The sequence below is a fragment of the Balearica regulorum genome, chromosome 7 (assembly GCF_011004875.1).
Source record: "Balearica regulorum gibbericeps isolate bBalReg1 chromosome 7, bBalReg1.pri, whole genome shotgun sequence".
NCBI lineage: Eukaryota > Metazoa > Chordata > Aves > Gruiformes > Gruidae > Balearica > Balearica regulorum.
The window spans coordinates 7045059-7072968 of NC_046190.1; the positions used below are offsets into that span (position 1 = coordinate 7045059).

Here is a 27910-nt window from a genome sequence, read left to right on the forward strand (position 1 = left end):
TAGATGACTGGCTCCACCTCTAGGCGAATGACAGCTGGCTTTACAGGGTGATCTGCCCATCACTGTTGATGGTGGGTTTTCTTTATTTTCATTTTACAAAACCAAACCAGAGTGTTCTGTTACAAAGATGGCTCTCAGTAACCGGCACAATGCGGCTGTTGTTACACTTTCCTGTGGAAAGTCTAGGAGGAATGAAAATTTTCATTCTATTCACTCTATTATGAAACATATCCTAAATTTTACACCTAAATGTATTGGTAATGTCCCTTTTAAAAAAGTTCCTCACTGCTGAGAAAATCCTCTTGACATCAGTTAATATCAAAATCCTTTTCACTTTTTTTTTTTTAAATGACTAAAATTGTTGTGCCTTTATACCCAACGTATCTTTGTGTTTGAATTCTCAGCTTAAGAAGTGGAAAGGGGGAACCTGGATCAAAAATTAAAGCACAAAAGCTTTGGCAGATTCTCCAAAAATGTTACTTAAGGTATTCTATTATTTACCCTTATTTTACTGGAACTAAAGTTTTCATGGACTCATGCATATTCTCTGAATACATTGTGAGAAAAAGATGAAATACTTAATGATACAATAAACAAAATCTGCTCAGAGAAGTCTAGAGTTTCCTTTTTGCTTTTAGTCAAGAAGCACGTCTTTGATAAATGGGGCGCTTTTAGAGAGCTAACAACAGACTGCGCACCCGAGTGGAGGCGGAGGCTCGGCGGAAGATTACCAGGAGATAATGGAGCAAGTCAAATGAGAAAACATGATGAAACAGCAGAAAATTTACATGCTGTTTTGCTTCTTCCTTTTGCATTAATAAAAGCAGAGCTTTTGTGTTTATTGCCAAACGCTACCCTATACGCACGCGTCGCTGAATGTGCCCATGCGGCTGATGACCTGCCCAGCTCCACGATCCCAGGGGAGCGGGCTGACATCTAATGACGGGCTGTAAAAACAGCATCGGTGAAACATCCTCCACAGCTTTTTGCTGCATTCAGTGCATCGGGCCTCTCCTGAAGAACCCAAATCCACTGGGAAACCAGAACAATGTACCCACTTTGGCCCCAGTGAGAACGCACTGGTGCCAGCTGAGTGTGGGAGGTGCGGGGCTGATCCCAGCTCGTCTTGGTGGGGACCCTTGGTGGGGAAGCTGCATGAGCAACACCCAACATGGGGGATGACAGCCACGGGTTTGAAGAAAGCTGCGTGAAAATGGCATCACGTCCCTTGTGAAGACCATGTGGTGTCAGGGGCCTGTGCTGGGAGCAGCGTGGCCAGACCTGGACCCATGACAGGGGGAGCATTGCCTTTGGTGATGTCATGCCATGGCCAAAGATGCACGACCTTCTGGCATGGTATTAGCTGCCAAGACATGGCCAAAACCTCGCCTTTTGTCTAACTGCACACAAGAGGTTGTGTATGCTCTGGTCAAGAGTTGTGGCCGGCTGCCTGCGTGCATCCTGGACTTCCAGATGTGTGAAGCTTTTCCCGCTTGTAGGGAATTGTCTTCAATTGTCTTCATGTTTTGTGGTGCACAAGCACTGATAGATTGATTGCACTCCAGGTTTTTCACATGTGCTGGAGGCAGGTGGCTGGTTTTGTGAAGTGCTCAACACAGTTTCAGAGACTCCTTTCTATTGCTCGCAATGGCCCAGTGTTGTCCAGACATATTCGACTGGCCAACCAAAGGCTCAAGAAAGAACCAAAATGAGGTTACCAATAAATACTGGCCAATACACTTTATTACTTAAGTGTGAATTCTTTTTAATATTGGTTTATGGGACAGAATAGTCTGGTCATGCCCACAGTCAGAAGGATTAGTCCATATCACATGCCACAAAGATGCTTGTAGTGTAATTACGCTAAAAGAATTGTGCTGTGTATTGGTGCTGTAAAACCAAAACCAAATCCATAGGAGCAAAATATACGTGCTGTAAAATTACAGGATACACATGCCACCCATCCTGGGGCTTGGGTTACGGCATTGCTTTTCGTGCTTGACTGACAGAACAGAGCATCCAGCGTACACTTGGCCGAGGCTCTGGCCCAGGGAACACGGCTGCACAGGGTGTCTGTTCTGCCTCTTCCAGGCAGAGAAAAGAGCTGGTTTGAAAATATATTTTCATTATAAACAGCTTCATGCAGTTCTGGGTCCTGTTCTCTTTGTAAGATTGGAGAGGAGGAACACAGCCTTACTTGCTAAAGCACAGAAGCAGGTATACACTTGAACCTAATGTAAAACTTTCCCATTTACCCTAAATGCAAATTACCTGGCTGAGTTTTTGCATACATACCCAGAGGTAACAAAGAGCAGACCGTCTGTTGTTAGTTTCAGGAGAATATGATCTGATTTGACTATGTAATTTTGTTGTGCCCTGCACAGCAAGAGCATACCTATATGTCTGGCACAGTACAGGAGAAAGGACAAACATCTCTGGAGCGCTTGTGTTTGGTTTTGATCAGCCGCTTACATTTTCTCTGCTGTTCCCTGGCTGTGTGGCCAGTGTGTGCTTCTCTTCACCAAAGGCACCATGCTGCCACCCGTCAAGAGCACACTCCTGCTGTCTTGGTGGGGGGCAGCTGGGACTTCCTTATGTTGAAAATAGGCTGTTTCTTTCGCTTTCTTCTGCCTGTGGAAGATGGCAGGGATTGTCTTCTTCAGGCAGCTGATTTCTGCTTGGGCTGTGTTTCCTTCTTCTGAACTCTCAGAAATCGATACTGCTGATAAAATGTGTTAACAGCCTTTAGTTCTCAAGGACTTATCACGTAAGCTGGTTTAATTTTTTTTCTTAGGCAGAGTGCAACTAAGATATTGTACTGTAATGAGACAGACTGTATACAGTCTGTGTTTGCAGACTGTATATAGTCAAGGAGCGTGAAGGCTGGTCACTCCATACTGTAACTGGCACATTTTCATGAAAACTTTACACTAATCAGCTTGCCCTAAGCAGTAGTTGCTGTTGGAAGGGGTGTGCCACAGATTGCTGGACCACAAGAGGGACTATCGCTTCTCTGAGCTCGAGCAAGTCATCTCTCGGAGACTGTCAAAACATGTCTCAAAAATAACGAGCACTCAAACCTCCCTTTTGGTTTATCTGCTGTCTGCCAATATTCTGCAAGGGGCTGTCTTATTTGCCATTGAAAGAGCTTCGTTTCATGCTCCTCCTGACAGACTGCTATTTAAGGCTCTGTTTAGCATTCATATTTCTTTCTTGTCAGAATTATTTTCTTTTTTCATTTGGTTTTTAGAACCAGAGCTATAAATCTGGGAAGCATTTTACATGCTGTGTTAGGGCTTGATTGAAATCCCATTGAAATCAATGAAAGCTTTCCTATTGCCTTCAGTGGTCCAGGCGCTTGGGAAATAAGGAAAAATGGTCTGTTTTAAAATAAGAAGAATTGTATCCATGTCATAATGTTTATTACCAGTAGCAGGAAATAAAACAAGACATATTATGCATGTCTTTTCCCAACAGGCCTCATACATCATTTAACTGCTGCCTACATACACCCGGCTGTGACACGGCGTGCAGCAAGAGCTGTTCTGGGGTACCTAATAATTCTGCTTTATAAACACAGATATTGGAGAAAAACCAAAATACCTTTATCTGATTAATACAAATGTTCAAATAAAATTGAAATTACACAAGAGAGAAACATCCAGCAGAAGCAAGTGTCACAGCCTACTTCTGAGAGCATAGAAGGAAAAGCTCCCTCATTTCTACAAATTTCTGTGTAGAAAATACTTCTTTAATGACTCACGTTTTCCATGGGTACTGTTAGGAAACTGTGATCTTCCCTTTTACTTTGTAGTAGAACTTGTGACTGTCACTTGGTTATCAAAAGTGCTGAGCAAAAAAACAAACCAAAAAAAGATAAATATTATGAAGATGTAATGAATGCTTCTGATACTTGTCTAGGTAATTAACTACGGATCCAGGAGTCTAAAAGGAAAATGTGACCTCTGCATGTTACTTGTTCGGCAAAAGTACTGTAGTCTACTGATGAGGTAGTTACAATAAAGACAAGTCTCAAGTCTCCAGGGATTTTATGGAGACGTGAGGATACTCGGGTCTTGTCAGAATTGCATTAGTATGTGGTATTCTCAACTAATATTGAAAATAATTATAGTTGTGTTATTGCAAAATGTAATTTTGCCAAGGCGGTATTTAAAGCCTGAATCAAACTTTCACATGCTGACGAGGAAAAAAGGAAATGCTGCGGAGAAGTCTCTGAAGTGCATGCAAAAACAAGTGCTATTTAATGATGAAGTATTTGATAGTGCCTTTATCAGCATGCAGTCATGTGTTTAAAGAGCATGAGCCACAGATGACTGTTGCAGCTTGTCATTTGCCTTATGGGAGGCAAGAAAGAGCTCCTTGTTTGATTTGTAAGATGAGCTAGCTTGTTGCACAAGGCAACAGAGGAGAGTCTGTAGAGAACTCTGTAGTGAAGTGTTTGCTCAGGTTTTTTGGACTCCCGCCACAAGGAAGTGCAGCGAGTGTAGTCACAGTGCGAGGAACATTGTGAAAGGGATTTAAAAGGAAACATACCTTTAAAGATCATAGCAAAAAAAAAAAACCCAACCCAAAAGACTCCAGCTGGTCAGTAAATTACAGAGATGGTAACAAAAATAGGTGTGTGCAACAAGAGAGTACAAAACAGAAAATCAGAAATCCTAGAACTGAAAAATGCTGGGTTTGCCTTACTTTTCCATTGCTCTTAGATGTTAACATAAGCACTTTCAAAATTAATCAGACAAAGATAAAGCTATGCTGGTAAGTTCCTGATTTTTTCCTCAGGTCACAGTGTTTTTAAATACTGGCAAACAATCTGAGACCCGCGCCTGAGATCAGTGGAAGCGGATGAGTAGGAGGGTACAAGGGAGTTGCTCTGCAGGTTGAGAACACAAACATGTCTTTCTTGAAGCAGTGAAGATATGCAAACTTCATTTACGTTTCTTTGTGATTACCAGAAAATTGCAACACTTAGCTAAAAGCGGTTTGCTGCTTTAGCTTTCCAAGCTTAACAGCCATTATAAATGATGCCACTGACATTTACATTGTATTATGCATCCCACTCAGTAAATGCAAAGATGCAGCAGAAATGAACAAAAATGGCCTGTCCTTTTTCTAGCTGTGCTTAAGGTGCAGACAGAAATAAATCAACAGCCAAGACAGGCGTGTGAATACGCTGACCTACGCGTGGTCCACCAAACCAGCTTTTGGTCTCTGAGACTACCCGTGACTTGCTGGTGTCTACCAAGACAGAAAATGGACAGGACTGGATATTGGTTTGAACAAACCAATTGATGTACACAGGGTGATCTTTACATCGAGGAAGAACACTGTTAGGTCAACTATCTAAGAAAAAAACCGCAACAGGGACAAATTATTTTCATTGCTTGCCTTTATCAAAGCAACTCCAGATAGACCTGTTCCACAGTGCAGTGAAATCAGTGGCATCTTCTGCTTTTGTAAAATAGGACAATTTTTTCTCATGCTAAAATAGAAAACAGTGTTTCTATTTGGAAAACAAATGACATGCTTTTGGCTAGACACCTCTGCTTTTATCTACATTTTTCAGCTATTTTTTGTTTGCCAAGGGCAAAAACCCACACAGTGGAAACTTACTTTAGTGATAACCCACTCTTCATTTCTGTTCTTCCATCACAGTAACCAGAATATTTAGTAGCAAATGAAAACGAAACCTAATTATACTTGAAGGAAACTATGCAATAGTAAAAAAATGTGATTTTAGCTGTTACACTGTTTATTGAGAATATAAACGGTTTCATATGTTATTTGTGCTTTTCCTCAGGAGACTAGAAAACACTGTAAAACAGTAACGTTGTGCAGGCGCTGCACGGATCACGAATCGAGTGGGAAGGGTGGTGCAACACTCACAGCCACGTTTACGTATTTCTTTTCAGGGGATTTTGCCGTGGCAGTGCCCGTTTCCCCGGCCGGGCCCTGCTGCCTGCGGGGCGCGTTCCCGCTAGAGGGGGATGTAGCCCAAGGGCCCGAGAGCCAGCGCAGGCCCCGGCCTCGGCGGGACAGGCCCGCGGCGCTCACCCTCAGCGGGAGAGAGAAGCCAAAGGCGGGACCTGCCGGAGCCTTCCCTCTCGAGTTACAGTTAATTACCGGGCTGGGGAGGAACTAGGGAAGGGGTACGGCTCCGCTCCGGGTACGGCCCCTCGCACCCCGCCGCCTCCTCACAGCGCCGGCAGACTACGGGCCGTCCCACAATGCACAGCGGCCAGGGCTCCCGCGTGCGACCCCGCCTTCTTCCGCGCTCCAGCCAATCGCAGCTCCGTCTCTCCGGACTACGCTTCCTAGCATGCTCCGCGGTGTAGGGGAACTCTTGGCCCGCCCGCCGTCTTCCGCCTGCCGCAAAGTGTCGCGCCGTGCGGCCGGAGCCTGGGCTGGCGGCCGCGGGCCGTGCCCGGAGCCGTGCCGCGGCGAGCCCCGCCGGGCGGAGAGCGGCCGCCATGGGCGGCGGGCGGTGATCTCCTGCCCCGCCCCGCCTCGCTCCCCGCCGCACCGGCAGGCAGGCAGCCGCCATGGAGGAGGAGAGCATGGAGGAGGAGGGCGGCTGCGAGGCCATGATGGACGACCAGAACCACAACAACTGGGGCGCCGGCGGCTACGGGCGGCACCTGCTGGGCCCCGCCGCGGCGCCGCTCGGTGACCGCCTGCTGCGCGGGGCCGTCGCTGGGCCCCCGACCGGGCCGGAGCTCCCCGCGGTGCCCGAGGCCAACGGCGTGTTGCGGGGCTGCGAGCCGGGGGGCGCCGCGGGCAAGGGGGGAGCCGGAGCCATCGCCGCCGCCATCAACATCAACGCCTCGACCTCCAAGTTCCGTGAGTGACCGCCCTGCCCTCCGCCCCGGGGGCCTCGGGCGCACGGGGTAGGGGGACTTCGCCCCCGGGCTGCTCCGCGGCCCCGTCGCCCGCTCCCTCCTCAGCCTGCGCCCCCCCCCCCCGCCCCGCTGCTCCCTCAGCCCCTGCGCGCCTCTGCCGCGCCTGCGGCCGGGCTGGGGCCTGTCCTGCCGCCGGTCCTTTACACGGGTCTTGGCCCGAGAGGCTTCTGGAAGCGAAGCCAAGTGGGTTGAGGCGCCTTAGAAGGAGAAAATAACGTCCTTCTTGCACGCACCCCGACTTCTGCTGCCGCTTTCCTGTCACGGCGCGGTGATGTGGTAGGTCTGGCTGTAGGACTGGGAGAGCCAGTGTAGGCAGGGCTGTCGGCTGTACAGAGGCACTGGTGCTTTTCCCGAAGCTTTTAGCTCAGGTCGTCTTTTCCTAAAGACTTTTTCTTTCCGCCTGAAAAAAACCCCCAAAGATGGGTCTGAAACCTGTTCGCGATTGCTGACGGCAGATGGCAATGTGTGCAGAGCCCCTGGAGGGGATGTACGTCTGCGAAGGCCTGATGAGAACAACTGAAGATGAATTTGTGCCCCAAAAGATAGTTTTGGAACATCTTTTGTGTGTAGCTTTTAACAGAAATGGTATATTTTTCTGTTGTTTTGCTGAGCTGAGGTCGAGGGAAGGGAAGATGTTTCTGCTGTTCACTTCATCTCTACTTTTAGTCCCAGAAGTCACGCCTCTGCGCAAAATAGGTCCTTTTCTCTAATGGCTGTAGGAAAACTTGAATTTGGCAAGTTAAAACTATTCCTGGAAATGTAACCCTGTAACTGCCATAATGAAATTTTGATGGGAAATGCATGGGTTTTTTTATTTTTATTTCTTTGTTTCCCTCCTTTCCCCAGTGCTAGCTCACTAGTCCAGCTTCTTGGCAGCTCAGCTCCAGAGCTGATCAGAAGCTTGAAGTTCAGGCTTCTGGATCCCTGCTTCTCTGGTAGCCTGGGTTTCATGGCTCTAGGCACATTGCCGAGGCCAGCAGCTTTGAAGTTGAGGCTCCCAGACTCCATGAGCTTTCTGGCTTTCTGCCTGCCTTCCTTGTCAGGGCTCCAGGTATCTTGGGGTGGCTTGTAAGCACTTGAGTCAGTTGAAATGAAATGTTGTTCGGCCTTGCTAAACTAAGCTCTTGAATTCCCCATCTGGAAATTTAGAGTCTTAGTTTTTCTTCTGTTTCAGAATAAAAATGGTTTTCAAGCTGGATCTTCACCAAATGGGAAGGTGACTTTCCAGCTAGTCAACAATTTATGTCTGAGGGGGAGAAGAAGCGGCTGTGTGTGATTTTGTTTTGGGTGTGGCTTTTGAGTTCTTGTTTTCACTTCTCAGGCATTGGTATCCCAACACAATATCCGTCTCGCTCATATTAAGTGTTGTTTTAAAGAAAATTATAATTCCTGTAAAATACAAAATCCTCTGAGTTAAGTTCATTAGAACTTTTCTGCACCTTGTGTTGTGGATAATTTTCATGTTATGTGTATGTGAACATAACAAGTTCAGTGAAGTAATATGGACTGAGAAAGTACGGGAGCTGAGTTGGGATCCTGTCTGTTCTAATCCTGTCTCTCGCAGAGGATCCCTTAATCTCCTCTGTGTAATTTTCATGTATAGAAAAAGGGAAGAAGGTCACTTTCAGTGTAAACGTACAGTGAAAAGGGAGACAGCATGTGCTAGATCCCCTTCTGCCTGCTCTGTCTTAGCCATGGCAGAACATGCAGAGAGAAGCTGTTGTCAGTGTTAAGCTTGATAGGAAAGTTGTCTGTGCTCTGCTGCATGAGGAACTTCTTGCAGTTGAATGAGCAGGGACTCATGCCTTGCTTCATGACAAAGAGGCTTAGTCTTTGACAGATTATCCTACAGGTGACCTTCAAAAATGTGGGTGATGTACGGTTTCCAACAATCCTATGATAAATTGGAGTGCCTCTGACATTCAGATAGGGCTCTCCCTCCCAATTTTTTTCTCCAAAACAAAAACCCCAGTGCCTGTGTTCCAATACATAATTACTTGTAGCGTGTTGGTTTTGCTCATGTTCATAGTTGCGAACTGAAGTGCCTAGTGAGCCTTTTTTGGTCTAATTCAGCTGGCAGAATAACAGAGGAAGAAAGTCAGAAAGATTTTAAAGAGTTTTCACCTAAGGGGCCAAATCCAATTCTCCTTTCTTGAGCTTTTTATGAAATTGAGAACTAAAATCAGATATAATAATGTGTAGTTCATTTAGTAGCTTTTCTTTTGGTTAAAGCACCTTAAGAAAATTTTCCATGGTTTAGTAAACTTTTAATCAAATCTTTATTTACGATTGATCAGCTTTAGTCATAGATAGGGATTTATAAAGCAATAGTGTTATGAAAAATATTTTTCAAAGGCCATAAGGGAGAAAATAAGAGTAAGAGCATTTAATACTTTAAACAAAACTCTTCCATACTAGTAATTGCAGTGTACCTGAATTGTGAAGCAAATGAGGAGTTTTCATTCTTGGTTTGGGTTTTTTTTTTTCATCCCTTTCAAGCAAGGATGATTATTAATGTATTTAACCCCCATCCTGGTTAGGATGGGCAGATGTGGCTGCAAGTACTGGCGAATGCATTAAATCTGTTGCATAATGTAGTTTAGTGCAGTGCATGTGCTTTGCTGTGTGGGCAAATTGTCTGATGAAGAAAAAGTTTAAGATTACTTTTACTAACCAGCCTTAACACAGACTGAGAAACATGTAATAAAAATAGAACAGAATTGAAAGCAGCTACAGGTCAGACTCACCAACTTGTTAATGTGTGCTAGGAGGTGTCAGGCAGGGGATATAGCAAAATCTATACTGTAAACACACGCATGACGGCTGAGAAAAAGGAAGACATAGAGCCGCAGGGATAGCTACACATCTGTAGATTAGTCTCGGACATCTGCTTGAGGAGTTTGTACACTTGGACAAAATATTTTGGGATTGTAGGGTGCATTGCTAATTAAGCAGTAAGGCTTCATATATGTCACTTTGTGAGATGAAATAAAGCTTCTGAAAGATGCCTAGCTGCTTTCTTTGATTTTTATTGTGGGAATAAAAGACAGATAATTGTCAGATCGATATCTGCTTGCTTGACAGTAGGCTGGATTACCTGTCCTGCTCTGAACCCTGCTTTTTTAAGCTACAGTTTTAAAAGAAGGATGTTTTTTATATGTAAATGTATTAAGTGTTTTGAGTAGCTTTTCAGGTTAAGTTGTCTGGTCTGAGTAACAAAACCAACAGTATCAATGATTATTGTTTTGTTGTTTTGTTTTTTTTTTTTTAATTATTACTCTATTCTTCACATCCTGTGCCTGTTACTGTTCCGGCATCTTTTTTTGAGCTATGTGTGATCGACTTCATGGGGGATGAAAACCTACTCCTGAACTTTTTGTTTTTGTTTTTTTAAAATCTTAGTGGGCTTTTGCCATTCTTCTGATTTAAGCTGAGGTCAAAGAGTTTGGTAGCTTGGAGCAGGCTATGTTTCAATATGGCTATGATACTGCAATATCTAGGATATGATATGAAGCTTATGCATATTTTTCACTTAAATGGTTTCATTGCTCGATTTGACTTAAACAGTTTTTCTTTTGAACTTTTCTGTATATGGAAAAGCAGCAATTGCTTCTCCGGCTTTACTTGTGAAGTTTTTTATAATTGGCTGGAAAACACTGGCTCCCTTTCTACTTGATCAGACTGATTTCTCTCCCAGCCCCACCCCAAAATTTCTGTAATTAGATAAAATCATGCGTTCTAGCATGCTTTGTTACAAAATGTCTGTGTCACTTCCCAGAAACTTAATAAAATCTCAGTGAAATCAAAGTAATTTTCTAGTACCACCCTTTCCTTGTGATTTGGAAATGGTGGCTGTTGGACAAATCCTTTTAAATCTTGAATACCTGATGTAGGGATAAGCATTTAATAATAGCCTAAAAAGGTGGAAAAGTAAAAAAAAAAATTAAAGACATTTCTAAGAGAGCACTTTGTCCTTTCTTTCTAAGCATTTGTGTGTGTGATTCCTTTCCTTCCTGGTCTTGAGGTTGTTCTAGCAGAGTTTGTAATTGGAGGGTCCTACTTTAAGTCATCCTTTGCTTTTTGTGTGTGTGTGTGTAAGCACTGCCAGAAAAAAAGGATGTTACTGACTTGTGACAGTTATTAAAATTTTAAAGTAATGTGTTTTCTGGATTAGAAGAATAAAAATAGTGATTGTTCAGTGTGTAGTCTTTGGACTCTTAACTATATAGATATTATGGTTGGCTTAGTTTCAGAACTGAAGTGTAGAAATCAAATGCAATAATACTTGTGAGAGTCTTTTGAATAAAAATGAAGCTTTTCTGGGCTCTGTAAGGGATGAGAACTCAAGCAAGTCATTGTGAGACAGACGAATAAGGGGGAATTTACTGTCAAGCAGGTGCTGCACTGTTCCCGACCGTATGGATGCTTTCACATCATGGAGCTGACTTGCTGGACACGTTAACTTATGTCCTGGTAGTTGTGCACCCGGACGCGTAACTTTTATCAACTTGTTAGCAAACGGTGTTGTACTTTCAGATGGCGGGCTGGAGTGTCGGGATGGCATCCTACAGCATTTGGTGGTGTTTCACTAATTGGACTTGTGTGATGTTAGCTAGATCTGTTTTTGTAACAGGTACGAAGCAGGAGTGAACCAGTGGCTAGTTGGGGGAAGCGGGGACTAGGCGTACTGCACTAACATTCTTCACTAAGCAAGGTTTTGGGCTTTAATGCCCTAAAAAGACACACAACAGGAATCTGTAATACCTGCTCTTACAGATAGTCTTCAAACACTTTGTCTCATTTATTCCACATTCCTCTCTTTATTCCACATTCTCTTTGTACTCTTCTTTTTCTCATGATAACTGTTTTGCCTGTATTTTGCTAGAATTGTTCTTCATAATGCTGCCAAAAGTGAGTGACTTAGCTCCTTTCAAACCTTTGTGAAAATAACATTGCAGAAATCTTGCTCCTCAAACCCAGCAGTGAATCTACATTTATGTGTGTAGCCCTATTCAAACTCTTTCTTTCCAGTGCAGTGTCTAAACTGGATTGTTTGGGGTTGGAACTATCTTTATTCTCTGTTCCATGTAGCCCAGACCCACATGTGGATTTCCTGGACAGTTTTGATATGAATATACCCTGTGCTGTTACTTACTGAGGGCTTTGTTTTGAGTGGCTGTTGTGAAGCTGTGGTGGTGTGCCAAGCCAGCAAGGTAGTCCTGTGAGTACGTCTCTGAAGGGAAGGTGCTAACCCTTCTGCCATGGCTGCTGTTGGAACTGAGCCGTGTGTGGTTAGTTCAGAAATCCTCCCTGAAAAGAGAGAGATTAAAACTCTTCTGAGTGGCTTGTACGAGAGGGTGCAGTTGGGAAGCTCATGAAAATCAAGGAGTGATGGGGAATGCTAATTTAAATACCTCCTGTTCTTCCCTGTGTTGATTCTTATCTGGAAAAGGAGTATTACTGTGTCTGCTAGAGGAGGAACTGTAATACGTATCCAAAAAAGTTGCCCGGGAGCCTAACTGCAGTTGAAGGCAGAGGGAATTGCATCAGCTTTTAGGCCAAGGAAGCTGCTGGTCCCACCTCAGACATGTAAAATTAATACATCTGCTGAGAAGGAGTATTCCAAAAACCTCCAGTCTTGGCCAAAGCTTGTTCTCCTGCATGTGAGGACCCAGTGTTAACTATTGCGTAATTTAGTAATCTGAACTACATTTTCTTTTTTTTTTTCCTTTTTTAAAAATTACTATATTGTCATGCTAGAACTCCTAGGAGTTTGTTTTTCCCTGCTACTTGGGCCCCTAAGAAATATCCAAGCACTGATTTGGCAGGCTTTCTCATTTTCTTTTATTTTCTGTAAATAAAAAGGTAAAAATTCAAGTCTGGGCTTTAGTTTTAGATGAGGTTATCTTTGCGGAAGTGTACTGTTTCCTTTTTTTTGGCCAGCTTATTGGTGTGATCCGAAACTGCAGAGCATTCACTTGCTTCTAATCTTTTAGCTAAAGTTACTAAATGTAGTTTTGTCTTTTTCTTGTAGTAATGAATGTTATAACAATTGAAGACTATAAGAGCACATATTGGCCAAAGTTGGACAGTGCCATAGATCAGCTTTTAACTCAGAGTCCTGGTGACTACATCCCTATCTCCTATGAACAAATATACAGGTAAGGAAATCTCTTAAGTGCTATGTTACTTTTTTTTTCTTTAAAGTTAAATGTTTGTTTTATCTTGCAGCCTATGTCATATTTTGTATTTATGAGGAGGAAAGTGGAAAGGTTATGTGAAGTACAATATTGTTGAAATGGTTGGAATGAGTGAATAATAGACACATATCTTGACATCCCTTGTTAACAGGAATAAATGCTAAAGAATTAAAATGCATAAATACTGAAAACATTAACATTAAAGTAAGCACCATGTTTGCTTAGTGTAATATATTAAGAAATGTATTGAAGTTTCAACATCCCTTTGACAAAAGGGGAAGAAGAGACTGGCATGGTAGGTATTTGACTTAAATGTTTCAGAAGGCTTCTTTGTCATGTCTAATAGGAACCAATTTGGTGCAGTAGAGGTGCAGAAGTAAACAGAAGCACTTGGTGCCAAGGTCCATCTTTATAACCTGTCATTTGTGTGTTTTGCATAAGGTAGATTTGGTTTGGTTTCACCCTTGCCCAGCCATCCCACTGCATGTGCCATTAGAGGCTGGCTGAAGGACTGACACAAAGTTCAGTTGTTTCTGGCTCCATTCTTGTCTGGAAAACATTTGATTTGTACCTGGCCCAGAGCTGCAGTTTACTTTACTTTAAAAGGGATCTAGTTACACCAGAACTGCCCTGCAGACTAAGCTAGTGCGCAGTCGCGGGGAGGGTGGGAGATTTGCCTCAAAACCATACTACTGCTCCAGACCAAAATGCTAAATGCTTTGGAGACCTAGCAGTTTCTGAAGAGATTGACTAAAATGGAGATGTTGTGTTGTAGGTGACAGGTATCCAGGGTGTTGGTAAACAGGATGGAAACTGGGCAGCTGCTGCAGCATTTACTGGCCAAGATGCGGTTAAAACTGCTGGCCCTTGCCAGCAACAGAACTAGTAGCACTGCTGTCTTGGTTTTCTTTACCATAGCGTTGCGTTCTATGAAATGACACTGGCAGCTCAGTCACTGATTGCTGTTTGAGGCCTTCAGCTCTGTTGTCTCTTGCCTGCTTGCTCTTAGCCACTTTGTTTCTCAGTATGAAAGTTTGGATTAGGGAACCAAATACAAGAAGGGCTGGTGTTTAGTCTTCCCTCTTAACTCTACTTAAAAACTTTATTAATTTTTCTTCTTTCCCCTCCAAACTTTTGGAACTGCTGTTATCAGGGCTCAGACATCAGCATGTGTCTCAATAATTGAGATGGTAAATTTGAATTGAGAGACATTTTACAGCTTTAGTGTAAGTAATCAAAATCCTTTTCGTAGCTTGAAATCTCCAATGTGCAACCAGCCATCAGTGAGTTAAGCCAACATCTCCCCATAGTCATCTCTGATAGAGTAGGTGAGCAAAATTAATGCTTTAATACCTAGAGTAGATCTGTACCTAGTTATGGTTTTCAGATAACTGCAGTTTATCTTTGCCCTCCTTGTACTGCTCAAAAGTTTTATTTATTAAAGGAATAATGGTCTTTAAGTTTCTTGTAGATAAGCCTTATACATCAAGGGGGCACTTGACGAAGTATTGTAATGATGCACGCAGGTCTGTTGCATGTATTTTACCAAAACAAAAGATTATCTGTAGTTTAGTGTTACTGATAAAGCTAGCATGTGTCAGGTTTTTTTAAGTTTTCTTTTAAAAATTATGTCTGTGGATGTAGTTACTGTGACACAGCCTCTTCCAACCAGGAGGTTGGGGTTTTTTATTTTATTTTAGAGGGTGTCCCTTTGCCTTATTTATAATCTAGACAACTAGACAATAGATTGAGGATGGAAGAAAAACTGCTTTTTTATTGAATTCAGTGATGATGCTTGCTTGGAGTATTACAAAAAGTAATAATAACTTGAGGTTTAGATCCTCTCTGCTTCTCTAGGGTAGTTCTTTAGTCTGAAAATAGGGTGTTTTTTGGAGTGGTTCAAGCAGCTATGTGTCTTATATTTTTTTTACAGTGAAACTGAGCTGAAAATACAGTGATATTTTTGATCATCTTTGTGCTGACTAAAGGAATCAAGGTTTCCATAATAATGCAAACTCAAAAATATATTATCAGATACCCAGACCACTATATTTGATATGATCAGTGATAACTGTAGGTGTCTACTCCACAGCAGTGAAAGCTAGGAGGTGTATGCAGATAGTTTACCCATAAGAAATCAAAGCGTGATTAGTGACTGTTTTCATCTTTGAGTCCAAAGCCTGCCTGTGCATAGTCACTTCCTATTAAAAGAGTTAAATATATTGGCAGAGAGATGTGAAGGAAACTTTGAGATGAGGAGAAAGTGAATAGCTAAGCTGTGCTTCTGGCAGCTGTTACAGCTGCCACCCAGGTACGATGCAATTAGATCACTGATCTGCAAGACAACTTAGAGATCTCACATCTTCATCCCCCTCAATAAAAGTTTACATTCTAATATCCTGTTTGGGTCTTCCTTTGCCTCTGAGGGATTTGGTTGTGCTAAGGGATGAGAAAGCTGGTGACTTCTTTGGGGTAATAGCAGGGCAAGGATGATTCACAGCATCAGCCCACAGTCAGGAACTGAAAACAGGATCTGAAAATGGGGAAGGAACCTCTAAATAGAAGTCTTCAAATAAAACGTAAACACACTCTGCACATACGTAGGAAGATGCATGTTTGACTACAGAATGTATTGCAGAAGTAGGTATAGCAGTATTGTATGTAAGCAGATTAAGCAGACGTGTGCTTTAAAATTCAATTTAGTTACATTGTTGTAAATGAAGTGGTCAGCTTGTGGAAGTGACTGTTTACTGGTTAGTTACGGAGCAAACAAACGTATGGCCCTTTGCTGTTGTTACCTAGCTGACTGGTTTGTAGGAGATCACAAAAATCAGTCTGGCTTTTCTTATCAGTGTTTCTCTCTTTGATCTAAATTAGATCCAAATTAAATTGATATTTTTGCTGTTACTGCATCATACCAAAATGTCTTTTGCACTTGCTTGTTCCAAAATAGCATCTGCTATTGGTAGACTTCATGTGAAAGAAACAGGATGTTATTTGTTATTTAAGGAATATCAAACTACAGATACTCAATAATTTAAAAAATATAATAATAGGAGAGGTGTGGGGTATTTTTTGGTTTTTAAGAAACAGCATGGTTTGCCAAATGAGCAGACTTTGCATAGGGATGAACGCTGTATTTTTGGGGCTTTTGAAGTCGTCAAAAGGAATAAAATCAGTAACTTTTAGAAGTTTGTAAATTCACTTCTAAAACCTTCCTCCAGAAGACTTTGAGGTTGTCAGGTATTGAATGAGAGCACTGTCTTGGCCCCTGAAGGCTTGGAGCTGGTACCTAACCTCTCACTTGCATTAGAAAATTCCGATAGCCGGGGAGGGGGAATGGGACGGACACATGGGGATCTCCCTCCAGGGGAGACTTCAGAGTCTGCTGGAGCTCATTCCAAGCTTAGGGCTGTATTTCAAAGTTCACCAATCATTCAGTTAACCCTATTATCCTCTAAATTGAGACTTGAACAAAATATTTTGAAGTCTGTTACCCTTCATTGCAAACTGTTGTAAGTTCATTGTTTGTTCCTATATTTGTTTCTGCAGTTGTGTGTATAAGTGTGTATGCCAGCAGCATTCGGAACAGATGTATAGTGACCTAATAAAAAAGATAACTAACCACTTAGAGAGAGTCTCAAAGGAGCTGCAGGTAAGATGCTGCACAATCTAATTCTGTCTTTCCTGGGATCTGTGATTATATCAGAGCAGCATGTAGATGGCCCGTGGAGGGGATTGTCATTAAGACTGATTTTTGCTAGCTTACTAAATTGTGGGCTGCTTCATTCACTAACTGGCTGTCAGACAGAATAGCAACTACTAGATGCAATTCTATGGCACTTATTAGCCTTAGAGATCTGAACTACATGGAGAGCAGTGGCTAAACTTGAAAATGTAATATAGAATAAAAAAATTAGAGAACGGGAAATCTACAGTATCATCTAGGATGTAAATGCTTCAGTCAGACCTGATCTAAGCACATGATGTCTGCCATTGCTGTGTTAATCTATATAAACAGTTACGGGCCTTGTTCATCACGAGCAGGACAAAAGGGAAACCCTAAAGGAAAAAATTGAAGTGAATTAAGTATGAATTGTGAAGTATAAATTAAGAATTACTGCATATGAAAGTTTTGTGCTATAGTTTATTCTGCATTTTTCTTGCCTATCTCTAGATGTCAGTGGTTTACAGCAGTCCTAATACAGTTGGTATACCCCTATCCTTCTCTGCATCTTATTTGTGCATCCATGTCTTGTTTTCGTGTGTATTCCTTGTTGAAAATTCTCTTTAGGCTAGAATCTCCAGGCATGTTCTTGAAATTGTCATTGCTGTAGCAGCAACACTGTTTTATTTCCCTACAGCTTTTGTCACTTCCATAACTGATGTTTGAGTTCTGTACTGACTTGCAGTGCGTCATGTACAGATGCCAAATACAAAGGAACCCTAAACTACAGCAGCTCCTTCAGTGCTTCGAACAATTGATAACTAATTTCTGTCAGTCAAAAGCAGTCTTACCACTTTTAACTGCATCAGGTACTTCTGGCTAAGTGTGCATTCCGATGAAAATATATAGCACTGTGATCACTCTGATGTCCTCATTTCACTCTTTTCCTCTTGTTGCTTTCCTTATAAAGAAAAATAACCACCCTGCATTTAATGGCCGTGGTCTTTGGGACAGTCTTTGACTATAAAATATCTAGGTCGTCTTGAACTATGTTCTTTGCTTCTTATCTCTTTTACAATTTCTTTATTCCTCATGGAATGACAGCCTCACTGTTCTGTAAAAATTGGTTAGAGTAGATGGACAGAGTATTTAAAATAAAGCCCTCCCTTGGTTCTGCTGAGCTGGTGCAGCCTGTACATTTTTCTTCTGCTTGTGAGAGCTATGAATCATTGCAGCTGTACAGGTTTGTCCAGTTCTTCTGAAACATCCCATGGTAGTGTACTGTATTACTTTACTTTGAATTTGGGAATACCTCAAATTCTTTACTCCATGGTAGTCATTGATTGTTTCCTCTAACGTTCCAAAAGTGACCGAGGCAGCTGCTTTTAAAGTTTGCTTTAGCACATATGTGCATTAAATACTTCTGCCTAAAAACAAGGCTGCCTTCTGAACTTCAGTTGTTGAAAGAATAATCGAGACAACTATTTAATGCAATCTTTGTCTTGCAAAAGTTTCCTTACGTAGGTTAGACACACCTTGTGGCAGGTGGCAAGAGGACTGTAATATAACATGATACCATCTTTGAGTGTATTTGTAAGTTTTGTCTGACATGAACAATACTTTTGATTTTGGATGGTAAATCTATCTTTTTGAGCTGCTTGAAGTAAAACTCGTGCCTTAAAAATTGTTTTAACTGTGGGTTGTGAAATTTACTCTTAAGAAATTGCTACAATATATTTTGTTATCCTGATGCTTCTTTGATCTTAATACATTTTGGTGACACTCAGTCACTTGGGTTTTATGGTGAAAATGCAGTGCTAGATCTTTACCCTAGCAATAACAACAAATTACTTTGTAAATGTTGGTCACTTGTTTGCCTGTGTGAACCAGAAACTTCCAATAAAAAACCCCTATATATGCAAATCCTTCTAATGCCCAATATGTAGTGTTTTGCTTTCTCTGACATAAACTCATTCCACCTGCCAACAATATTTAATCTAATTGCAGAGTTCTGTTTATTTGGCAAGGTGTGACTTGATGTAGGATAATTTTTATTTTTTTACATGCAGAGATGCAAGTGTAGCCCAACGTAAGCAGGAATGTTGGTTTGTGTGAGAAAGCAGATAATCACGACAACTGAAATGGCAGGCAAATGCAATGTTGTATTCTGGACAAGCCGAGCAACTACTTTGCGTAAATGGCAAGTGGATTGCAGAGTATCTGCATGCCAGGGCAAGCTGTTTCCTGCAAAAACCACTCATCAACAGCAAAAGCAGTAAAACTGTCAGCTACCGAATAGTAGAAGTGGGAGCATCTCGGGGACCAGTGCTCTTGCATCGCTCTGGCCTTACTGGAGTTTGTCTCCTTTCTGCATGGCATTCACTGCAGAAATTCCCTATACTATTTTTTCCCCCTGTGTGCTTATCCCTCAGCTTGGCTGACCGGCTGGCCTCAGCTGAGGTCAGCAGAGTGGCAGGTGCCCGGGTGTCCTGAGCTGGGTGTCTTGGATGCTGCACCCCGGGTCACACTGGCACACGCACGATCCCTGGTCGTCCTCTGCGTGACTTCTGCTCTTCCAGCCTGCAAGACGCCTTGCGTGGCGTTGGTGTTTGTCACCACGTGCGCTCCTAAAGGTCTGCTTCACAGGTTTTCACCTAAAAAAAAAAAAAAAAAAATTTTAGCGGTGGCAGAAGCGTTATGAAAATGTGGGTGGGCTGTTAGATGTTGGGTGAAAAGCAGTGAACGGTGTCTGCTGAGTAGTAGTACATTTAGATGAGATGAATTGCTTGTCATCAGGCCATCAGCCCTTTGATACGGGGCCTCCTATATCCCAAGGCATTTCTGGTTCCCTCCTTACTATGTGTGTAAGTAAATGATCCTATCTTCAGGCTGCTTCAGTTATGGAAATCGTCTGAGCAAGGATTGCCTTCCTTTCTTGCAGTCAATGTCAGACCAGTTTCTCTGCATAAGTAAGACTGAGTTTTGCCAAGTGGAACTTCCAGTAATTGAGAACTAAATTTCCCTAATTCTTGATCAGAATTTTGGATTTCGTGTGCTTAAATAAATAAATGGTTAGCTGCAGAAAACACAAATGAACTTGTTTCCTGTTGTCTTGAGGTCTGTGAAGCACGTAGTATACAGGTGATTTTTCCAAGATGCTTTAGTTGGAAACATTTTATTGGTGATGGATATAGCCCATTATGTTGTGGTTTAAAATAATGACAGCTGTTTTAGTGGGTAAGTGCTCAGTCATTCAGATGTATGAAGTAGGGTGGATACACAGGCTATGCTTTCAGATTAAACACATCTCTTTTTAAAAGGAGTAAAACTTTATTTGCATTAGGCGCTAGTGTTTCTGACTTACCTTATTCTTATGCACTCTGAAGTAATTTAAAATCAAGTGCTCTGCCCATTAAGTATCTCTTCAGCAAAAGACACTGGGAAGTACTTTAAGCACTAACGATGAAAATGCACTGAGGCATTGAGATGGTCCATCACAAAAGTAGCTTTTTTTTGGTGCAAGTACAGTGAAATGTTTTCATTTTAGTTAGAATAATCTCAATAATTCCTTTAGAAAATGACAGAGAGCTGAAAAACAGTTCTTTGCATGTTGCATCCTCTTTTTGCTCAGAGAAAAAGGGATCTATTGGGGTTTTTGTTTGTGTTTTTTTGTCTTGACCAGAAACAGTTGAATTCACAAACTGTAATTTTTATGGTTGTTTAAGTTAAGTGAGAATCAATCTCTTTCTGAGTAAATAAACACTGTTTGCTTGCATTGTTTCTGTTTTAAATCAAACAGAAGTGGTAGAGCTAAATCACCAGAATTTCTTGCTTAAATTCCATCTGTCTAAAAGCATGGGATTAAATTTGGAGCCAATTGCTGATAGTGTACTTAGGCTCTTGAACACTCCAGAGGGTTTGGGTTTTTTCTCCTCCTCTACTATGTCTAGAGATATGCATGCATGTGTATGCATGCATGTGTATTTCTTTTTTACTTTTATGAGCAATATTTTTTTTTACAATGAACACGACTAAATTGAGCAGTCACTGGTGTTGGTAGTTAATTTGCATGGTTGCTGTGTGGCCCCCAGGACCTGCAGATTTAGGGTCTTCACCGTGCAATGCCAGAAAGCTTTCCTGGCTCATATTAATCCTTACAACTTCTCAGCCTTCTATCTCATCAGCTCTCAAACCAGTCTGTGCAGTGTATGAAAATACCTTCTCACCTATTGTTTCCTTGGAAGAATATGCATTGGAGGCAGGTTACTGTGAAAGCCGTTCCGCTATTTTGAGGACTGCCAAATCTCTGGGAACTGAGTGCCTCGTATCATGTCACTGTCAGTTGCCATCTGTTCTTAAAAATATGTCAGCAGTATCTGTTGTGGACAATCTGTTCCTTCCTTGCCTTTTCCTTCTGTCTCACATTTACCTTCCACTTGTGCCCTGTGATTATACAGAGTTTTGCCATCCAGTGGTGAGGACTCTGTCATTTCCTGCCCCAGCTCTGTCTGAAACGTTAATCTGTTAAGTACAGATGCCTTAGTCCAAGCTTCAGATTAGGTTCTGAACTTCCTTATTTGTCTTTTAGAAACAGTTGTGTAACTTCCAGCATTTCTTCTGATTACAAGAGTAAAGTAAAAGCCTGAAGCTGAAGTGGCTTGTTTTGTTTACCTCGTGAGCTTTGCACGCGGTCAGGGTGGTATAAAAATGCATCCAAGTAGTGCTTTGAGGGACCGGTAAAACTGAACTTCTGACTGTGGGCAGAGTTACATACTGAGTACCACCTCACAGCAGTTCTTGATATTTGCACTTCAAGGTAACTTTACCCAGATTGTTTTGTAGATGAATTTTGCTTTCCTTCCAAGGTACACTGATGGTTACGTTACCTTTATATAGTGCTATATTGTAATTGAACAGTATGCCAGTCTGTAAAATAGAACTTTTGACATCATCATCAGTGGCTGCTTTTTTTGTATAAACTTAGTAAATCAGATTGCTAATGAATTTATAATTAGACTTTAGTAAGGTACTTATGGGAGGTCGGGTTATATATTCCATCCACGTGAAGAAGCCCATTTTCATTACACTGTGTGTGTGGGTGTTGTCTGACTCGCTAGGCAAATGAGAAATAGCAAACCTTCTTCACGATTCATGTCTCAACTCTTGTAGGATAGAAATAACAGTCAAATTATTCACGTTAATTTGAAATTAGTTGATTCCCTGAAATAATTTCCATAGTTGCACTAGTTTCTCACTTTATGTAGAAAACAAATCTGCCTCCTCTGTTCTGCTTATAGAAAAGATGAGAAATAGAGTGGGGAAATGGAAACTGGGAACTTGCATTTCTTAATTCTTTGCTTACTAAGTATGTTAAATCACTAATGTTTCTTAAAGTCCGTAGGGGTCAACTGCATAATCTGTTAATATTGACAGTCTGTTTTTTAGAGAGGAGACTCGGACTGGCCATTTATCTGATCTCTAGTATTTATAAAAGGAAAAAAAACCCAAACAAACCCACAACCAAATATCCAGTGCCGTAGGCAGTTATTCATCAGTTTTGGTGGGGGAACATGGCTTAATTGTGTGTGAAATAAGCCTTTACTGCAGTGAATCACATGGAATTGAATCGGATCAAATGAATGATCAGTATTAGAACTCAGCAGAAATCAGAAGTGTTAGAAATGTGTGCATCTTCATGTTGGACATCAAAAAGATGGCTTTTGACTTGAGGTAGACATCACAATATTGCCAGAATTGTCATTAAAAATGACATTGTCATAAACAAGCAAACCTAAGAAAAGCATCCTTGCCTGCAGCTTTTTGAAAGGGCTTGTATTCCTGCAGTCATTTTTAGTTCCTTTCCACATTACACTGCGTGCTGCAGACCCTGATAGAATTACAGAAAGAAGTGAGTAAATATGGCACAAATGAATATCTGTTTACTAGATGGAAAAAGTTCTGAAGGTTTCTTACTATTAAACAGTTTTGATGGTCCTTAGATACAATGTCTTTTTGTTTTGTAAATATGTAGAATGGAAATGGAAACATGACCTACATCTGCTACCCTGCTCTAAAGCAATTATACCAGGGTACGTTAAGGTGCTGTACGGCTTTGAACAGTTTTGAGTGTGGACTTTGAATAGGAAGACACAGTCAATCTTCAAATTACTTGTACTTTGGCTTGATGTCTGTTTTTTGTAAAAAGTTTTAATAGTACCCTTGTTTAGTGAGGTGGACCTGGGCATTGCATAAATTGTCTGCAAGGTAAACAAATTACATTTTCTTTAGAAAGAACAAAAACTGGTTTAAAAGATTCAGAGCACTTACATGAATAGCAGGTTAATTTGTGTAGGCATAGCTGTTCTCCCTTTTCACTTGGCAGGTGTGGGAGAGATGCTACAGCATGTATGCTGGCATTTTGGCAGTGAGCCTGTTACCGGGAAAATGGAACTGCCCATTCAACGTAGGAACATAAGCTTTACTGCATATATTGCTGATTGTGCCAGATGACTATTCATAAACAGATTAATTTTGTGTTCCTTAAGGAAAGAACTGTTTCTTTCTTGTGAGCCATTTCTGAGTTGTCTTGAGCCAGCAGCGTGCCTTCTGGTTTCATTCGTATGTTCAGTCAAAGAATGATAATTCAAACTAGTTTTCAAACTGAAAAAAACCACATCACTTTCATGTATACAGTTTCTTGCCCACAAGTTCATTGAAATGCCTAAATACTAGATTTCAAATAAGGGCAGAGTAATTTAGTATACTGAGTCTCTAATTGCTTGTTTTGTTTGAAGATGTCTGTCTTACCTGTCATCCTTTCTCAAATGTGTTTTCTTGTTACTTCTCATTTCTCTTGGTGCCGAGATGTCCACTGTGGTGTGTAAGGACATTATATGACACCTCTGACATCAGCTTTTAACAGCAGCCATAGTATTTTATGCAAAGAAGTAGTTGGCTCAAAACCAAGCTGAAGATGTTAAGCAAATGTGACTGCATCACAATTTGAGAAACCCGACCAAACATTCAGTGCTTCTGTGGGCAGACACACTATATAGTTATTACTGGAAAACTGTTCTTAACCCTGTGAGTGGTACATGAGAACAACTCTAGGAGAGGATTTACGCTGTCTCCCTGTATAGAGTGTCTTAAAAACCCCAAACAAACAAGAACTGAAGTGACGGTTTGATAGGGTTCAGAATGGGGAGTGAAGGAATGAAGGATCCTCTTCCTTCCTGGAAAACCTTCAGCTAGCAGTATGTTTTTCTTTCTTTCAATAGCCTCTGTAATATGTCCCTCAGGTAAGATAGGAGTGGTTTTTAAAGACTTAATATTTTCTGAGGGGTTGTAAGAAGTAAATGTCATGTTTAATTCCACCCCTCCCCAGCTGAATGTACGTGTTATCTTTTCTGGACTAGGACCAAGAGTGAAAAATGTCATCCTAAGCAGTTTGTTTATTTTTTTTAATAATAGCTATAGCTGAATAAATACAGATTTTTAAATGCAAGTTCTGTTCTGATGATGGCCATTTAATGGAAAAATCTTAGCAACATCTATTTACTCATGAATTTGGTGCCACACACTACTTTTTCATTTATAAAATCAGTTTAGTTTATATAAAGCCAGTCCCACTTCAGTTACTGTCTTATTGATGTGAATGTAGAGATGTGGAGAAAATTCCTGTGCTCAAACAAGTAATTGATTTCAGTCTAGCAGTTTTGAGCAGCCATACAGTGACACCCTAATGAACAGAAAACAGATGGTTCTGTTTTCCCCACACAGATTACAATAATTCATAGATGAGCTATGAAAATACTGTTATTGATTTCTGTTTGGCTTGGGTTTTTCGTTAGTTTACAAGTCAAGCAAGAATTGAGGAGAGTTTGTTTGGTTTTGGGCTGGCTTTTTGTTTGTTGTTTTTTTTGTGGTGTGTTTTGGGTTTTTTGTGGGGTTTTTTGGGGTTTTTTTTTTGGTGTTTTTTTTTGGAAACAACCTAAGTCAGGTAGTATGTGCTTTCCTGTTAAATTCTTGATTGTTGAAGCTGATGTGAAACACTATCAGGAGAATAAAGAGAATAAAACATGAGGTAACTTCTCATGCTGATAAACCAGTTAACACCAGGACTCTGCATTCCAGAGGTTTTTGTTTGGTTTTGGTTTTTTTGTTTTTTTTTTAAATAAAAAGTGCAAACTGTCGGTGAGAGAGGAGTGTTGTCCTGTGTCAGGCTATGGCATCTTTTTGTCTGACATGTTCTTTGAAGTAGAATTTTCCTTTTTCTTTAATCTTAGAAGGTGTACACCAAGTCTTTACAAATCAGAAAGTAGAAGCATATTTAGAGTTGAGGTTAAAAAGGAGTGAAGCAGGAATACATACTGCTTAGAAATGCAGATTTCATTGTATGTTACTTGCAACAAATTATATATGGAACTATATATGAAAGGGAGTCCTTGGAGTTCACATTATACATTGTTGGCATTTTGAACTAAAATTTGTTTGGCCACCCCTGAGAACTGCATCTGCAATAAGATTAAAAACTTATGATCAAAACGAGGACTAACCATATATAACCGTTGGCAACAGCATATGGAATAACACTCTTTATTCCTTTGCCAGTTTTGCTTTCCTTTCTGAAATGTCTGCTCTGTATTGGTGTTTGCTGTGAAAATTACCCACGTGTTCATTAAGCATATTAAGGAGAGGGGCAAAAGCAGCTAGTTTAAAGGGGAAAAAAAACCAACAAAACTTTTTATAAATTTAGACTACTTAATAAAGCAAAAAGTCAACATAAATTCTAACTGTTCTCTTAGGGCCCCTGGTGAACATCCATACAAAGGTTGAAAAATCTGCTTTGTAAAGATAAGAGCTTTAAGTTCCGATAACATGGTCGAGGTGCAGCGAGGCTTGAGTCTTTCTCACGCCACAGATGCTTTGGCTTCAGAAAAATCTTTGAGCTTTTTTTCTTGCAAGATCCCAGTCACTGCTGCATTCTCCATCCTCTTCTGGCTTGGTGCTGTCAGAGAGGAAAATGGTGGAAGGGAAGAGAAGTTTTGCTTCTCATTAGCAAGCAACACTTTGTCCTTGGGTGCGTATAGGTGTGTATATGTATGTGAACAGTAGGAACTGAGGCAGCTACCGCCCTCCCTCTGAAAAGACCATAGTAGGGAAAGCGGGATGAGTTGGGCTAGAGGCAGAGCACTGTATGTGGGTGGGTTGGGATGGAGAGGGGAATAGTGGAGGAACACAGAACCCCAGCTCCACTTCCAACCCTGGGTGTGTAAGTGCACTCCTGAACATTCTCATGCGGCTCCCCGGCATCCCTCCAAATAAATATTTATAAAAGAAACAGTGGTTACTGCTTCCCATTTTTATGGTTCCCATCTCAATTCAACTTAGCTTGCTGCAGAACAGACCTTCTTAGCTTCCTTATTTCCTTCTTGCGGAAAGACAGTGCACAGAAACAGCAGTGCTCTCACTGTGGGCTCTGCAAGGCCTATCATAAAGTTGGCATACTCAGGTTTTGTGCAGCAAAGTTTTGCTTGAGACTACAGGGTAACGCTGAATGTTGGAGCACTACAGTGTTTTTTTTCTGGTGGGCCTAATCTGGAGTGCAGGACATCAGATGGGGAGCTCTGTCTGAAGACATGGCTTCGTAGTCCCTCCAACTCAATACCCAGAATATCTGCTTTGCCTTAGGTGACCGAGCAAAACTGAAACATGTTTTCCGTGAAGGAAAAAAAAACCTCCTTGGAGCTGGAGGATACGCCACTGCCAGCTCAGAGGCAAAGCAACAGCTTAATGCCACCCTGCTGTCTTGGAGTAAAAGCCTGCGGGGGGGTCGGAGCAGATACCGCAGCACTTGTTGAAATTTGATTATGGATTCTAGGCATGACAGTTCTTTCAAAATGAAGGTCTGGTCTTTAATAAGCATTTTTATTTGCATATGCTAAATGCTAGTTTGTTTACAGGCAATACTGTATTTCTGACTGAATGCACCTTTTGCTGGGCACTGACACGTAGTCCTAGGCAAAAACCAGTTACTGAAGAAAACTGTTTTTGCTGGAGGGAGTTATAGCAGAAACTCTGGAATGATGTGTGGCTTGCTTTGTGTGGACTTAGTGTATCAAATTCTTTGTAGTTTTTTGAGTTTGCTATGAAAGCACAGCCCATGCTGTTCCAGATCTTTCTCTTCTTCAAATTACAACCTGACTTTTACGGTTTCTTGCAGGCCAGCCCTCCAGATCTCTATATTGAAAGATTTAACGTAGCTCTTGGACAGTATATGGGAGCATTGCAGAGCATTGTGCCTCTTTTCATATATATGGTAAGTTTTAGAAAATTCTTTTCAAATAAAGTATATCCATACACAAGATGCTGACTGAAAGTGAAAAGAATAAAATGCAGCTGTAATAACTTTTAACTTGCAGAACTTACAATTCATGCCTGGTTTTGCTACCTGCATAACAATACTGGTCAAGTTCTGCGGGGAGAGGAAGGGGAAGCTGTGCTTTTAAATGTAGAGTTTCACAATTTGTTTCTGCCCTAATATTTCTTTCCTGGGAGTGGGTGGAATGGTTTTTATTTTGATTGTAGTAAACAGATCATTATTTATATCTTTTTGAACAGAGATCGTTTATTGGCTTGTTATATGTTGGCGTGGTAGTTTGGGCAGGCTACAAAGCCAATTGTGTCTTGCTTTTAAATTGCACAGATTGGGACAAAACAGAAAGAAATGTGTCTTGGAAATGGTTGTGTCCCTTGATAAAGCAATTTAGAGCGTTGACTGGATGAAGACAAACTTGTGTTCGTAGCACTGTCGAGCATACTTGCAGAGGTTCAGAAACCATTGGCTATAAGTGCTTGTGCTGATTTTGTAATTTATAAAGTCTTCTATGCCTCTGAAGAAGTTTATAATTTGCATTGTTTTTGTCAAAGTGCCAAGACTTTTATTGCTTTTTTATGGTAATTAGTAACTTAACCTTGAAATTTGCCCTTCTCCAAGAAACCGTCCTTGCACTGGTATCACTTAGAAATTAAAAAAAAAAAAAAAAAGAAAATATTTGTTGGCAAAGAAACTTTTTTTAAGAAAAAAATATTTAAACTGATTTAGATCAAATAAATTGCAGACT

At 41.2% G+C, this 27910-nt stretch overlaps 1 protein-coding gene and 1 long non-coding RNA gene across 3 annotated transcripts in view; one reads left to right on the top strand and one right to left on the bottom strand.

Moving 5' to 3' along the window:
• Positions 1 to 1740: 1740 nt before the first annotated feature.
• LOC142602551 (uncharacterized) lies at positions 1741 to 7408 on the bottom strand. The gene is made up of 3 exons (XR_012836295.1): positions 7154 to 7408; positions 3760 to 3849; positions 1741 to 2719 (listed from the first exon to the last, which is right to left on the bottom strand). It is a non-coding gene; the product is annotated as an uncharacterized LOC142602551 (long non-coding RNA).
• CACUL1 (CDK2 associated cullin domain 1) overlaps positions 6379 to 27910 on the top strand; it is a 51830-nt gene continuing 30298 nt past the window's right edge. Inside the window, exons 1-4 of one of the 2 annotated variants that reach the window (XM_075757795.1) lie at positions 6380 to 6861; positions 12955 to 13081; positions 16673 to 16775; positions 27010 to 27105. In XM_075757795.1, coding sequence (XP_075613910.1) covers positions 6564 to 6861; positions 12955 to 13081; positions 16673 to 16775; positions 27010 to 27105 — 624 coding nt within the window. In that variant the 5' untranslated portion in view covers positions 6380 to 6563. Of the gene's footprint in view, positions 6862 to 12954; positions 13082 to 16672; positions 16776 to 27009; positions 27106 to 27910 lie in introns of both variants that reach the window. The other variant, XM_075757796.1, reaches the window with a different exon arrangement.